A 17018-nucleotide genomic window follows, 5' to 3' on the forward strand; every position below is an offset into this window, starting at 1 on the left:
CTCCCCACCCCCGTGACCCCGTTCAGGGACTAAGCGGTAGAAAATGAATGAAAAAACACTGTGTGCAATTAGAATGTACTACATACAGTACATGCAGCTGATGGAATGAGCTACTTACTTGTGGCCCAAATGCTTGAGGAAGTACCCAAGGACTTTAAGGGATTGTACTCGAATGCTTTCATTCTTTGAGCTCATAAGCTTGTAGATTACTCTGGAATAGACACAAACAGTGAAAGCTGGAAACAGCACATAGTTTCGACAGAATAAAATATAGCCCTTCTACAGGAAAAGGCCCTGCACTGGTTGACGGCCACTTTCCTTCAGTGACTTTACATTAGCACTGAAAGAATATTCTAATGAAGGCAGCAGCCTTTTCCTCAAAACTCACAAGTGGTGTTACACTTCATAGAATCAGTTTGACCAGCTGTGTTAAACTGTGAAATCAATGTTAATACTGTCTCTTTTCCATGCATAGTTTTATTTTTCACACTAAACAAGAATTATTCATGCACCATGTAGGCACACAGAAGCAGCACAGGTGTTAGGTCTTTAGGTGTATTTGCTGAAATAACCTCTTCATTTTGTGCCTGAATAGTGTCTTCCCCTGAGGGCCTTACCGTATTCCATTTCTCTGGTCAAAAGCGGGGATCATGGAGGCTGGATGCTCAGACATGAGGGCTACCACCAACTGCAACACATCATGCAAATTCTCATCCTGCAGACAAACCAGGAAGAAAGGAAATGAGAGAGAGATATATAAAGATAGAAAATGGAGCAGGCGAAGAATAAGATTGTGCTTTTGTTCTTGCACAGAGTCTGCAACTGCTAGACAGACATAATCTATTTGGCAACTGTTTCATGTGCAACTGCAGAATACACCTGGGCCCCTGATACACCTTACGGCAGTACAGGGGGCAGTAGCTGGCCACTGCACAATGAACAGTGCATTAGCCATCCAAAAAGATGAATTTGTTGTTGTGGTTAGATATAATGCTGGAAAAAATAAACCTTTTCAGCAGACATAGGCTCTCGTGTACCTCATGCATCGTTAACAAATAGTTCAGGATGCTCTGCAGCTCATCCTCCTTTACACCTCGGTCCTGAAAGAACGAATAAAGAAAAAAAATATAAAAACAAAAATAATTTGAAAGGGTCATTGCATTTTAAAGGTACAGTGTCAGCAAATATTCCGACAAAATGCATCACAGTATTTTTAATTTTCTTCCATCACAGTTCAATAAAGGTATTAGAAATTACTGCAGGAAGAGAAGAAGGCATTATTTTTGTGTGTCAGTCTTTTATTATGATTGATCAGGTGTGCACTCGATGTACCCGTTATGAGACTAAACAAAAAAACGCCAAAAACAAAAAAAACTTAGGTTTGCCTAAAAATGTTGGCCTGGGGACAACATGTAGACTCTATGGGGGATGTTTATTACACCTGTCGCAGATCACTGTTAGGTGCGGAAAATATTGTGGCACCGCAATTTTTCAGTTTAGCAGCATATTTACCAACACTGATGATGTAAATGAGCACAGCTGCAACTGTATTAATTTGAACATGCTTCAGCAGAGATTAATTGAATAAAATATAGTATTTTCACAAGACTTGATTGATCCCTGGTGGGAAATTCCCAAGCTACCGAGCATATAAGGTAGTCAACATTAGCTCTATCTTTACCACATTAATACATCAATAATTATAGTCCAATTATATGATATACATTAATGAGAACTGTACAATTCTGCATAATGTGTAGTTTTGGTACTTTAAGTATATTTTATGCTAATACCTTTGTACCTTTACTTAAGTAACAATTTGAATGTAGGACTTTTACTTGCAACAGAGTATTTTTACACTGTAGTATAGCTATTTTTACTAAAGTGAACAATCTGACTACTTCTTCCACTGCTGCCTAAAAGTCAGTAAAAGTCCCCTCACATTCTCCTCTGGCAAGCGAAGGATTTCCAAACACCTTATCCCTCCTCAAACATGTTACCCCAGACAAGGTCTCAGATGATTAACAGCTGCCAAGTTAACAGCAGGGCTGCAAATGTTACATCTGCTTTCTCCTGACATTAACTTTCAGCCACAGTTATTTGTCTCAGAGTCTCAGTAAAATCAGGTGCTGAGGGTATTTGTACACATTTCCATTTATTCCTCCATGGTTTCTGCATCACTGATTGTAAATGCCTCAAAATACATACTGATTTACTGTATATTGCATGAGACCAAATGCACAAATTCTTGCTGTGCTGCATTTCTTCCATTTTTCCAGCGCAAAACCTCACTGTGGCTCTTTAGTAAATATGAGCACATGCAATTTCACTGTTTAGTGCCTAAAAATGAGCTGCAAATCCTGAGTAACTATCGCCCAACTCTGTTTTCTATCCCGTCTTATTTCTGCAATGTCCTGGAAAGCCCGCTACAGAATGTGGTAGGATAATTATCTGCAGAGATGTGGCATGCTTGGATGTGGGTAGCAATACATTGACTGTTCAGTAAACTGTGCACTATAAGGATAAAAAAATTAATGATATACCTGCATTTAGCTGTCATGTATTTCCAGACCAGAAAGTGATTAAATAAGTATCAAAACTGTCATTTATTAATATTTTCATGATTGTTAGATAAATTAATTCTTCCAAGCACAAACTTTTTACAGTAAATAAATAAATATTAGCACTGAATTTATTAAGGAGCAGACAGGCAGAAAATCTTAAAGGATAACACAGCGAGAGTTGATAATCTCCATATTTTTCCATGCAGCTCAAAATCAAGCCGTGTGAGAGGCTTCAAGGCATGACGACAGGTGTGCTATACCTTCAGGATGAGCTGCTTGAGGAAGAGAAGCATGAACGCCCGCAGAGAAATTATTTCTTTCTGGGTCGGCCTTGGACCATCTGTAGTTGGAGACAGTGAGAGAAGCAATAAAACTGAGAAAGAATGCACTGGAAGCCAATAAGAAATCTTTGTCTTTTCATCATTTAATGGCACTTTTATTCATGGTTTATTTTCATAATTAAAATGTTTTTAGGGCCACTAATGACATCTTTTTCTCTTTGATGCCTAAGGTCCCCCTTCAAGAATTTGAAAAAAGCAGAGGAAACCTGAACACCTTCCATGTCATCTTCACCGTGCATGACAAGTTGGACTAGGTTGTACCATCTGCCTAGACAGGGAGTAGGGAGTGGAGTGAATCGCTCACTTTATTAATGAGAAAAATTTGTACATTAACAACTAGTAGTTTATATATCTGGCACGTTTTAAGTTCACAAGGGGCCACTCTCAGTATGCAACCTGAATTTGTTTACCAGTCGTGCTGCATCCAAAGTCCCAAGAAGTATCCCAGGTAGTCTTGGCCACAACACAGTGCCCAGGCAGGTAGCCCAAGGTCATCACAGTCACATTAATTAATCTCATTAAAACTATCCTGAATGCCTCAGCCAGGTTAAGATCACTTTGATGCTCCAATGTTGGCCTCACATTGAAATCCATGCCTGTCATGAACCTTATTCAACATCTGATGGACCCAATGCTGTCAGCAGGTATGTATTACAAATAAAGATGAATGGCAGAATATGACAGAAAGCATTGATTAGCTGTCATACAGTATCACAGAGCTGCTGCTGCAGCTGTACCGGTTTGGTTGGGACAGGAGTTCATCAGATCCTATTCAGTATGCTGAGCTCTTTAGTTTTTTTTATACAAAAAGCCTATATGCCCAGTATACATACTAATGGGCTGCAGCAACAGCCAAAACAACACATAAATATTCTATCAGACACAACAGAAATACAGGATAAGGTACATATTAGCACTAACAATAGAAACATGAATCCCAAGATTAGCAGCACTCGCGCTGTAGCACAAACACTCAATTTTGGCAGTAAAATCAGACATATATTCATTCATTTCTTTTTCATCTGGTGCACCCTGAAAAAACCTTTTGTATTTCCAGAATTATGAAACAGTGAGACAAATACAACAGTAGAAGTCTTAAGGGAAACTACTGTAATCACTTTGCCCAGTGTCTTTCGTCTCTGCTAAGCCCTGATAAACTCAAACCTCCACCTTGGCTGAACACATATTCATTTGAAAAGGGAACAGTGCCATGATGACACCTGACCATCCTGCTGTCTCAACAGCCAGTCAATGTAATCAGTGATGGGGCTCCCTGAGGTTGCTGGAGGATGGCATATGCCGCTGCATCCCGACACTGATTAACAGAGTGAGAGAGCAAAACCCAGTGCAGGGGACGAACCCTGACATGGAAGGGATGATAAGAACATTATTATCATCACCACTGCATCCAAGTTATTCACAGCCAATTATGCTCAGCAGCTCTTGTTTTCATTCACCGATTGCTTTACTTCCTGCATCCCAAGGGCACCACAAGAAAAAGCTGTTATTGAAGAACATTTTGTGTCAGTGTGATTAATGCAGGATTCTTAGTTCAGCTTATGAAAGATAAAGTCAGTACATAATCAATAGTGTGTGTCCTGCTTACTTGTGTAAACCTATAGAAAACACGAATTATACAGTTGAAGTCAGAAGTTTATATACACTTAAGCTGAAGTCACTGAAACTGATTTGTAACCACTCTACAGATGTTATGTTAAAAAAAACTCATTTTGGCAAGTCAGTCAGGACATGTACTTTACGCAAGCCACAAGTAATATTTTCAACAGTTGCTGACATATAGATTATTTCACTTATAATTCACTATATCACAGTTTCAGTGGGTCAGAAGTTTCCATATACTCAGTTGACTGTGCCTTTAAACAGCCTACATAGGCCTGAAGGTACAACGTTCATCTGTATAAAAAAATACTATGCAAGTATAAACACCATGGGACAATGCAGCCATCATACCGCTCAGGTACCAAAGCATCCATATCCACAGTAAAACAAGTCCTATATCAACATAATCTAAAGGCTTCTCAGCAAGGAATAAGCCATTGCTCCAAGACTGCCACTGAAAAGGCTGCACAATCTTATTTTTTAGGAAAAATGTCCTCTGGTTTGATGAAATAAAAATTGAACTGTTTGGCCATAATGACCATCGTTATGTCTGGAGGAAAAAGGGGGAGGCTTGCAAGCCAAAGAACACCACCTCAACCGTACAGCACGGGGGTGGCAGCATCATGCTTTACTGCAAGAGGAACTGGGGAACATCACAAAATAGATGGCATCATGAGGAAGGAAGATTATGTGGATACAGTGGGTACGGAAAGTATTCAGACCCCCTTAAATTTTTCACTCTTTGTTATATTGCAGCCATATGCTAAAATCATTTAAGTTCATTTTTTTCCTCATTAATGTACACACAGCACCCCATATTGACAGAAAAACACAGAATTTGACATTTTTGCAGATTTATTAAAAAAGAAAAACTGAAATATCACATGGTCATAAGTATTCAGACCCTTTGCTCAGTATTTAGTAGAAGCACCCTTTTGAGCTAATACAGCCATGAGTCTTTTTGGGAATGATGCAACAAGTTTTTCACACCTGCATTTGGGGATCCTCTGCCATTCCTCCTTGCAGATCCTCTCCAGTGCTGTCAGGTTGGATGGTAAACGTTGGTCGTCATGTTTAACATGTCATTTTGCTTCAGTGGCATTTTGGTCTGTTTCACCCAGATAGATGAGTCGGTGTGAAAATGTGGGAAAGATGGTCAAAAATGTGATTTAATGTGCTTCTCTTAAAAGCAGTTGTAGGTTTGGTGGTTGAATAAAAATGGGAAGGAGAAAGCTGTGTGACCACACAAAGCAGTTTTGAGTTTTGAGATTCAGTAAATTTGCCACTTCCCCTTTTTTTAACTGTCTTCTTTTTTATGTGGTGTCAAATCTGTGAAAAAGAAAACATTTGTTTGTACATGACCCGGTTGTACTTTTCCTCAGATGCCTGGTAATATCTAACATCTTCAGAATGAATCTAAATGGTAAATCATAATAATGTGGTTTATGATGACATATGAGTGCACTTTTCAAAGTACTCTACATCAGGATATTTCATTCTGACTGACAAGATGTACTTAACATGTACTTACCAAACAAACAAAAACACTATCTTTATAATAATGACCCTCATCAGTCAAATTAAATATTCTTCATATTTTATATTAGAAAACCAGACAGGAAAATGTTGTTTTTACTGCGCCAACCAAACCAGTGCTTTCAGATGAAGACTTTTAAAGTGTAGGTGAAAACTAAAAATCGACAGTATGAATCTTTCATCACAGGAACTCACAGGAATTGCACATTAAATAGTTTATTATTGAAAGAAAAGTGGATGAATAAATCAATTATAAAACAAACACAAGTGAGAATACATGGAGGACTGCAGACTTAATCTAAACGATATCCGGGACTCACCGCTCAGCAGGGAGGGATTTCATTCATGAAGTGCTGGAGGAAGAAATGGGAGGATGTCTGACCTTCGCTCCCATACTTATGTCTGTGACAGGAGGATTAATGAGGAAAAAAATGAACTTAAATGATTTTAGCATATGGCTGCAATATAACAAAGAGTGAAAAATTTAAGGGGGTCTGAATACTTTCCGTACCCACTGTATATTGAAGCAACATCTCAAGACATCAACCAGGAAGTTAAAGTTTGGCTGCAAATGGATCCTCCAAGTGGACAGTGACCCCAGGCAGACTCCCACAGTTGTGACAAAATGGCTGGAGTTTGGATGCATTCGGCTAAGGTGTATGTAAAATTTTAACTTCAACTGTATTTAAAATGCTCTTGGTAAACATAGAAAGTCAGCAACACTCTAATGCAACAATATTTTCATCACAGGAGTAATAACTGGTTTCCAGAACATTTCTCAAGTCATAACTAATGTGTGCTGTGCCTGCTTAATCTGTTCTGTTCAGAACATCAGAATGTTGATTTTAAGCTAAAATAACTAAACATTTCATAAGACACAGGCCAAACGTGAGGAAATAAACATTAAAAGTGAACAAGAAAGTTCTCTTATACACCGCCTAACCTTCATTTGCTCCAGTAAATTTCCCATGTGTAAATCTGAAATAAAGCAGTGTTGAAAGAAGAGCATGTATGCAGCAGACCATTCCTTGACTTCTATGTGATCAGTAGTTTGTGTCTTACATTAAATTAATTTATCAGAATGAAGGCACACACAAAACTCAATTAAACCACAAGCTCAGATCAGATTATTCCTCTGAAGCATATCTGTGTATCTGTCACTGGCCATTTGTCCTACAATGGGAACACAACCAGCTTGACTTGAACATGGTGACTGGACGAACAGCTGTGCAGCTCATTACTTAGTTAACCAGAGGCAGAGCAGAGGTAGAGACAAAAAGTGAGTGACAGACATTGAGACAGATTATGTGTGGGCTAGTGGGCACATGTCCCTGCCGGAGAAGAGTTGAGCAATAGGTGTGCCTGCAGTGATTCTCTGTGACCAAATGATACACAACTTTAATGTGATAGCACTCTCTATAAAGACGTGAGGGAAAAAAAGCAGAGGCTCTTCCAGAATTAGAGTGAGCTGCCAGAGGAGCTTTGTTTTAAACATCCTCTCTGCATCCTATAATTGAACACTTAATTATCTGCATGGCTCTCTCCCTCTTTGCATGTGTTTTTGTTTAGTAATTTCACGGTTTGGAAGGACAGAAAGAAAAAGTGACCTGCCAAATCAAGCATGAATCAATGGAACCAGACCCACCTTGAAAATTACCTGGAGTGGAAGTTGATTCATTCAAGATATGGCTTCCTCAGAAACTCTGACAATCAGCTCCATGCATACAGTTCAGCTTGATAAGGCCACATTTAGTGAAGGCTGAAGTAGAAAGCTCAATGGAGGGAGGTGGTTAACAAATATGTGGTCAAATATGTGCACATGCACACTTCTTTGTAGTCAAAAAACTATGAAGAGGTGGATGTCAATGTGCAGTCCATCAGGTCTGATATGCTTTTTAGAATTTGTACTTCTTCAGAAATACAGTATGTTCTATAGTTACCTAACTGGCAGCAATAAAGGACTGAATGATGTGTTTGTTTCATTTTTGGACCCATCTTAACATTGTAATAATCCTCTACTGGGTCCTGACACATACCTAAACACCTTGTGAAGGAACTTGATTCCGAGAATTCTGAAGACACTTCTACATATTTTCCGCAGCTTTTGAAAAAAAAAAAAAAGAAACTGATTGTAATCACGTTTCCCCTGCCTGCATGTGCACAACAGTTGTGTGATGTTGTCACTGTTTTTTCTCATTTACAGTCATTTTCAAGCCAAGGATTTGATATTCACATCTACTTCACACCTTGTCTGGATAGTTGCACATCTCTGTCTAGCATGTCTTCTTCATTCCTTAAACAACAATCTGTGACATCTCTCATGTCAAACTTCTAGAGCTGTTTCCCTCAGTAGCCTGCATGAACAACCCAGGTTAATGTCTGTTAATTGATAACCGTCTCCTGATGAGATAGTCTGAAAACGCACACTGCTAACCCAAACCCCCACCCACCTTTCTGTTTTCCATGGTGGTCGGTCAGTAGCCTACCTCTAAAGAAATTGAACTTTGCATTTCAGTGGCCATGTGTCCTTAAATTTTATGTTGATGGAATTTCCAAAAAATGATCACACTTTAACTGATTCTTAAATTTAGAAGCTCATATAAAGTGATTTCTTTCAGCCTACTCAAGATTACTTAAGGTTGCTTTAATGCATTTTTGTGCTTACTTTGGCCTTAAAAATAATTGTTGTTAGCTAAATGAATATTTTCTTTTACATTACAAGCAAATAAATCACTCTGCAGAGCTCCACAGATTTCCATCCTGAATATCTGCAGAGATCTGTAATAAAAAAAAAAAAATTAAAATTTGCACATTCCATTTGGGGCTGTTCATGACTACACAGTACTGTAGATGAAAGTTAAATCATAAGCTTTTCCTAACCCTCTGCTCACTGTTCACCATGGGAGTTGAAAGCACAGCCCGCATTACTTCTGACCAATCTACCTGCTGATCTCATTGTCCTCACTCAGCAACAGAACCCTGAGGTTCTTGATCTCCATTTTGGCCAGCAAAAAGCTCACAATCCAAAAGTGGCAATTTGTTTTCTGGCAGTGGACCATGGCCTCGAACATGGTAATGACTTTCATCTCAGCCAGTTCCCACTCAGATGAAACTACCCCAGAATGTGCTTGAAGAGAACAAAGCTAGTTACAATCCTGAATTCTGTTCTACCTCCTGCCCTGGTTCCAGCTTCCTCGCTGCCTGACAGGTGAGTATACACGAGCCGCTGTAGGTATCAGTCACTCAAAGACCCTGTCATCACCAAACATCTACACATACACAGCATACTGCCAATAGCTATATGATTTTTTTTGTAATTTTTATGACTGTGTGAATGCATAACCTACAGCGAGTACATTGTAGAGCAGCCTATAGATACATTTTGTGTTTTTAAAACTTGTGTTGACATGTCTGACTTGAATCAAATCAGGAAACTGCTTGGTCTTGTGATACTCCTATACAAAGCTACAGTGCCCGGGGCTACACAGAAACAGATTTCTCAGTCAAGTGATTTTCAGATCAAAATCTATTGTTCAACAGTGGTGAAGGAAAAAAATACTCAGAGGCCCAATGTAGTGGACAAGAAGAGAAAGGTTCCTCTGATGCCCAAGCTACATAGCTACATATACGTAGCTCATGATCCTACAAGCCTACAGCTGTAGACAGGGTCAGCTTTCATCACATATTAAGTCTTGTAAAGTTCCCTTGTACAGCACAACAATTGATAAGGGACAGCACAGTGAGAGCGAGACTGAGGGGCCCATGGACTGACCTAACTTACAGATATGTATGCCCACCTCAGCTAACTACCGTCTAGCAATCCATACAGCTATTAGCCAATTACGATCACCCCCTAAAAGATCATGAATGGAGGCCAAGTGCCTCAATGTGGCATATGAGGTGCCTCTTGATCAACTAAAGCTACAGATAGTGTCTTTTTGGCGAAGACTGGTGCTGAAATGTGAAAAACGTCTGATTTTCCTCTTATTTCCCGCTTCAACAAATAGTGCTTAGGGGCGTTCACAAGGCGGCGCTGCTATCACTGCATCATCATGGTGATCACATTCCAGTCAGAAGCTGGGACCGGACAGAGACCAACCACGGGTCAGCCAAGGTTCTGTCAAGGACCAGCCAGCCATTTAAGATGGCTGCATCCATACTATACAGCACACAAGCTAAAATGCCACAAAATTCATCCAACCCTGACACTACCTGTAGGAATTTTTCATCTTGCAGTGTTAATAAAAGTCAAGTTCACATGTGTGATATAAATTATCAGTGCTGCTAACAATACTGGTGGAGGTAAAGAAAAATCTTTTTTGTAAGAAATCACCACTGACTGTGTGACAAGTACAACATGAACATTTCCAGAACACAAGCCTTTAACCTTCAGGAAGTAATTTCATTAGGCCTTGGTGTACCATATACTGAGCTGACAGGACCCTTATAAAACAACCCCTAAACTATGAAAGATAGTTTTAGGAAGGAATAATGTAGACCAAAAAGGAAATGACAGTTCTGCTTGGTGACATAATGTTGTTTCATAGACTGAGGATACCAGTCATACTACTGGCCCAGGTTTCAGAGGGCTAACACCCACAGCGAGCAACCTAGCAGAATGACATTATTGATGTGGCGTGTCTACCTCACTGCCATCTCCAGTGATGGCCACAGGCCTAACAGCTGACAGGCCAGCACTTTCATGTGGAGATGAGTCATTCCAAATGTGGGGGAGTTGCTGCCATTTCAGCACAACCCTTTGACAGCAGGCTTGTGACTGCACACACTGAATAAGATTAGTTCATTCTTGGTAATATTTTTTCCAAAAACGCTAAGCTTCACTTGGATTAGCCTTCAAATGAATGGGGAACTGTTCATGGTGAAAAAAAACAATTTGCAGCAAAAAGCAAATAAACCCAGCTTACACTGAAAAAAAAGAAATCCAAATGCTAACTATGCTCACCAAGACCCTTTGGTGTGATGCCACTGCTGTCTGCAGGGTTGACAGCCCAGTAGTAGTACTTCAGTGTATGCATGAGCTGAAGCACTGTGCCCACTCGACGAATAGTGTTGTAGATGGTTGCTGTGCCAATGAACTCAGCAGAAAGGTATGTGTACAAAGAGAGCTGCACCTGAAATGGGAACACACACACACACACACACAGGTGTAACTGCTGTACAGGTATTCATGCTTTTAACTACACAGTGGAATTGCACTTTTAAAGTACAGTATATACAATGACAGCTTAATCCCCTGAACCACCTCTTTAAATTAACCCAGACATTTTACAGTTGTGAATTGCATGAGAGCGGAGCCTTTTATCCTTGCAGGTGTATGATAGGGATGGTCACTGACCCTATATGCCTCCAGTTCATAACTGTTACAGCTCCACTCTGTTCAGTGATGATTAGCATGCCTGCTGTAATCAGCAACAGACCTGACCCTATACGACTCATTTCATAACTGTCACAGCTCCAGTCTGTTCAGTGATGATTAGCATGTCCGCTGTAATTAGCAACATACCTGACCTGACAAGAATCCTTAATTCCACCACAGTCATTCCAGCACTAAACACTGAAGGCTTCTGCTCACATGTCATAAATGATAGGAAATTAATGACTCAAATGTGAGTCACGATGAAAGGAGGCAGTGTGGTTATGATGTGAACATGATGTGATATATTTTAAGGCTACTGAAATGAACTGCTGGGAATGACTGAACACCATGTTGTTTGCAATTTGATTTGAGAGCATAAAAGTAAAGCACTCAAAAATTCTTATTTGTCTCCTAGGTCAGTGGGCCCATGTAATTAATGCCAATTGCATGCTTCCATCATTCACACTGCTGGCTTTCTGTACCCTGTGTAGCTTGAGGGTAATGACTTGACGCCATTTTTTCTATCCCAGTGTACCTAAAAATGCTCTAACCCACTTCATTACCTCACTGTTTTGCTCATTGCCCCTTTTTTTCTAAGCTCTAAGCTTTTTCTAAGTAGTGTCACCGGCAAGCCTGCAGTCACTTTTGTATTTATTTCCTCCTTTCATTTTTCATGGCCCCAATAGCAGCATTCCTGAGGCAAATATAATTGTCACACAAACTAATCTTCTTTGATATACATCATCTCATTTTTTCATACAGGTAATTATATTAAACTAACAAAAACATGCTACAACATTTGAAATACTTAGACTGGGGACAGGAAAGTGGAAGCAAATGATGAACTGCTTTGCAACTATTTAATATTTATGAATGTTTTATAAACATTAAACAATATTAAAATATATACTGTATATTCTGTATGTGCCCCACTCTGCTCAATTTAAGACTCCCGAGACACTTGGCACTTCTCTGGTGAATGTCACAGTTGGACCCAAAGCACAAACTGTCAAAGAGTGAATCTACATAAAATTATTCAATTTGAACATTCAACAGACAGACTCTACATACTCTAGTTTGCATTTAGCTCATTAATATGGTTGGCAAATCAGAAAAATATGGGAAAATTATTTTTTCCATCTGCACTCATTACCACCTACACAAACACTTACTGCCACTGGGAATCTCACCAAAAGCGACGTGAGTGTGATACATACAGTACAGATGTGTAAAAAAATTAAATGAAAGTCCTGAATAAATTTGTGGAAATGAACAAAAATAATGGGATCACTGATTATTATTATCTTATTGATTATTTCATCTTTTTATTCACAGAAAGTCCATTCTGACAATCCAGAGTCAAAGGTGGTGTCTTCAAATGCCTTGTATGTCCAACCAGCATTCCAAAGATAGTCAGTTTATTATGAGGTATGACCAAAAAAAAGCACCAAGTCTTCACATTAAAGAAGGTGTAACCAAAGAATGTTGGTGATGTTTGCTTCAAAACAGCTGCTGGTTAATTTTCTATCAATGAACTGACTAATTATTGCAGCTCAAGGTTAATGAATGACTTACAGAGTATGAAAAAACATGTTGAACACAATGTTTTGGAAGGATGATGTTTCCTCCCTCCAACAGAGGAACACTGAAGCTGTTCTCCAGACACTTCAGTAAAAAAAAAGTACAACATGCTAAATTTGCACCGTTATTATTATTATTAATTTTTTTGCACTGAACTTATTTATTCTATTTTAGTCATTTATTGTGATTTTATTCTGCCATGTAAAGTACTTTGGTCAGCTGGATGTTGTTTTTAACGTGCTATATAAATAAATTTGATTTGATATTTCCTTTATAATATAGGCACTTCTGAGGATTTACAGTTTCAGTTCTTGTCTTTGCAAAAGCAATAATGATGCAAAAAAGCCTCCTGTGGTTGAAAGCACCCGATAAGCATCCATTTCAGCCAGATTACTTGCAAAGACACCTGCCCCTCCATGGGCTAAGTTACTTGCAGGGGCTCACCTTGGCAGGAGTGTGGATCCAGATGGCAGCATTGAACAGGATGTGGTCACAAAGCTGCTTCAGTAGTGGTGCCCCATGTGCCAAACCATCCAAATACTTTGCAAAGGAGAGGAACTGCTCTAATACAGCCCTGGTGATGTGCACACGCGATGACTGTACAGAAAAGCACAAAATAATGTAAAACAATTATCATACTTCCAAGCATATAAAGCATTTGGTATTTGTAAACACTAGAAGTGGTCAGCAACAGATGCCTATAAAATCCTTGAGGAAAACCTGCCATCTCCCAGAAAGCTGAAGACAGGAAGAAAGTTCTCCTTTCAACATGACAGTGACCCGAAGCACACAGCCAAGCTGACCACAGAGTGGCTGAATGAGAAAAAGATCCAGGCCCTCACAAGGCCTAGTCAGAGCCCAGACTTGATTGCTATTGAAAATCTGTGGAATGACTTGAAGACTGCAGTCACTATCATATTTGACTGAGCTTAAACAGTTCTGCAAAGAAGAGTGACTCAGTCTAGGTGTGCAAAGTTGGTAGAGAAGTATCTAAACATACTCAAAGCAAAAGATGGTTCCCCAAAGTATTACTGCAGGGAGGTGATCCTTATCCAAATCAATTCCCATTTTTTATTTTTCAGAACTGTTGATATTTTTATTTCACTTGTATTTTGTAAGCTGCATTGAGTAAATAAAGCTACAAAAATTCTTTTGTGTGTGTGCGTTTTCATTCCAGGCTGTGAAACAACAAAATGCGAATGTTTTGAAAAGGGGGCGATTCTTTTCTATACCCACTGTACCTACAGGTTAGCATGTTGGCACATGTGATAAATTCATCTGCTTAGTCATTTTGTCAAGTTGGTGAACCTAAAAAATGTTTGAACAAAATAAGAACATGTTATAGATGCTTGACTTTGCAGAGAATTTCACTTTGACCCATACCGTTACCACTCCTGTCTCGCACCTGTTCTCTGCCCAGGTGGGAACTTGGTGAGGGCAGGAGAGATAAAAATGAAGGTACGAGGAGACGGAAAGGTGTGGCACAAACAGATCATGAACAGATGGTGTGATATATGGAAGTGTGAAACCTGGCAGTGGGATAGAAGTGAGAAAAAAACTGCAGCTCTCAGGTGCTGATTCTTGCCTGGCTGTTAGTTAACAGCAGCTGAAGCCAGCAGGCAGGCAAGTCACTGAGTGACAAAGTAGAGTCATTTCTCAGGTCTCCAAAAGAGCCAGCACTCTGGGGAGGTTGGCAAGCTGCTAGATCTGCATCACAAATGGATAAACTAAGATTGATGTAGAAAGACAAAACACCTGGGGGGGGGGGGGGGTGGCCGGGGTGTCCTGTGGTTTTCTTCCTCTAGCTCTGTTTAATTCAAAGACACACACAGGACTGCTACAGGCAATGGGAGATCAGACTGCAGCCAGGGCATGGAGAATTCAGACAAGATACAGCACAGAGAGAGGCAAAAGAATTTAGGATTTTCAGTGAAAAACTTGTTAAAACTGCGCATCAGTGTATCATTTCCCATTATTTCACTCAAAAAATCAAGAATCAGACATATCCATTCTTCAACTATCTGCTCAAACTGAGAAAAGTCTGCAGAGTTTTTCAGTCTACCTGAACTGAGATCTCTAAGTTTGAGCGTGAATGTGCAAAAAAAAAAAAAAAAAAAAAAAAAAAAAAAAAATTTTTTGGGGGGGGGGAAAAATTTTTTTATTTGGAAATGGCAAGTTCCTGAGAACTGATGTGTTACTGAGGCTGGGAAACAGCTATGATATGTTATGAATGTGCTACTATACCTTCTCTAGCAGGTATCCAATCACCAAAAAGCCCTTTCCTCCCAGCATCTGCTCCTGCATGGCCACAGAGCTCTTGAGCAGCTCAACCAGAAAAGCCAGGAGAGTGGCACTGCAAAACAAGAAGACACCATCTCATGCAGGGATAAAATACACACATCAGGTGGTGAAGGAGTTATTCTATAAATTACAGCAGCATAAGAAGACAGTGTGGCAGAGGGCAAAAACACAAGATAATTTTCAAAGGAAGTCGGCAGTCAGCTGGGAACTCCAGAACAGCACTTTCATCTCTCCTCAGTTCACAAGATAAGACTGGCTCACTGGGGTATCTAGGGACAGAGTGGTCTGGGGAGTGAGTCGTAACTGGGTGTGTATGTATCTGTACTAAGGTGAGAGGGGGGTGTTGAAGGAGTCAAGGCAGTACACTAAAGGCAATGCTTCTCTTTGTGACTGGGCTTTTCAGTTTAAGCCTTTGGCTGAGTGACAGTGTGGTTGGTGACACTTTTTAATCGGCTTTCCCTCACATCTTCTATTGGCCCCACAATCACAATGACACAATCACTCCTGCGCAGGCTTGCCCATAGATACTGCACACGCATACAAACCCATCCAGTCGAATGCCAACTTTACTCTTCTGTGTGTCTTTTTTGTTTACCATGTTAGTTTGTAGTTGCTCATTTCTCACTACTGCTTCTGCTTAGCTACAGCTGAGCCAGAGGGAACACATACTGTACAGACCTGGGTGAATGTCAACTCTGGGTACTCTTAGTTTAGCTTTTAATCCTTTACTGCAAGCACAGCTTCCTTCCAATTTGGCAGAGCAGTGGCGACTGTTTTGAATTCAATATGGCGCAGAGCAACATAAGAAAAGATGTTTCCTAAAAGGATTTTTAATCACTGTTTGAGGGTGCTATTGAGAATAGCCACAGCAGATCCACAGTCATTGTAGAGCGATACTTGTGGGAGAAGCTTTAAACTCTTCAGCCCAGCAGGCTTTAGAAGGATTCTAAAAGCCAAGTGAAGGACAAAGCAAGTGTTGGGGGAAGTTACACATTGTGAGGTGAAGATCCTAAACATGCTAGTGAGAGAGAAACTGGAATAAAGAGCAGAGAAAAGAGGAAAGGACAGAGGCAGAGAGCAACAAGCATTAGGGGTTTGTGCTGCGCGGCCACTCCATCTAACAAGGCGTACTGCTGTCGCTGAACTAACACAGGATTAGAGCAGAGCTCAGACTCAATTCCGCAGTGGAGAAGCTTTAGACTGACCAGCTCAGGATGACACGATGAGAGGAGTCTGAACCAGCAGGCAGAGATAATTCTGACAACTGGACTACAGTTTGACCAAAGAAGGTAGTGGTTTACTACAGATATAGTACCAGTATCAGTGTATAATAACAGAACATAAATTGTACATAAAAAGTGCATAATATGTCATTCAAAGCTATATTCTCAGATTTAACAAAGCAACAGCTCACTGCTGCTTTGTAACCTTTTTTTTTTTTGCAGATTTCTCACTTTCTGTGCTCTGAGATTTACTGTCTGAAACCACAATAAGAGTGATAATAATAACAAGTTTATGACATCCCAATTAGAAAGCAATAGATGTGTCTCTGTGGTAAAGAAAGATGAAATATACATTTAAAGAAAAAATTACCCTTCTGCAATTTTAAGAATTCATTATTTCTGTTTATTACAAATTTCCTGAAACACAAGTTGAAAAGGGTTCAAAATTCAAAGATCAAAAGTAATCAAATTCATA

At 39.8% G+C, this 17018-nt stretch overlaps 1 protein-coding gene across 4 annotated transcripts in view; it reads right to left on the reverse strand.

Annotated features, from left to right (window-relative positions):
- LOC109967493 (neurobeachin-like) overlaps positions 1 to 17018 on the reverse strand; it is a 193426-nt gene that overhangs the window by 118834 nt on the left and 57574 nt on the right. For all 4 annotated transcript variants that reach the window (XM_020613099.1, XM_020613098.1, XM_020613097.1 and 1 more), the window contains exons 11-17: positions 15264 to 15372; positions 13464 to 13616; positions 11025 to 11193; positions 2825 to 2904; positions 1038 to 1100; positions 618 to 715; positions 119 to 211 (exon numbers count right to left, since the gene is read on the reverse strand). In XM_020613099.1, the coding sequence (XP_020468755.1) occupies positions 119 to 211; positions 618 to 715; positions 1038 to 1100; positions 2825 to 2904; positions 11025 to 11193; positions 13464 to 13616; positions 15264 to 15372 (765 nt within the window). The remainder of the gene's footprint in view (positions 1 to 118; positions 212 to 617; positions 716 to 1037; positions 1101 to 2824; positions 2905 to 11024; positions 11194 to 13463; positions 13617 to 15263; positions 15373 to 17018) is intronic.

The sequence above is a fragment of the Monopterus albus genome, unplaced genomic scaffold (assembly GCF_001952655.1).
Source record: "Monopterus albus unplaced genomic scaffold, M_albus_1.0 scaffold130.1, whole genome shotgun sequence".
NCBI lineage: Eukaryota > Metazoa > Chordata > Actinopteri > Synbranchiformes > Synbranchidae > Monopterus > Monopterus albus.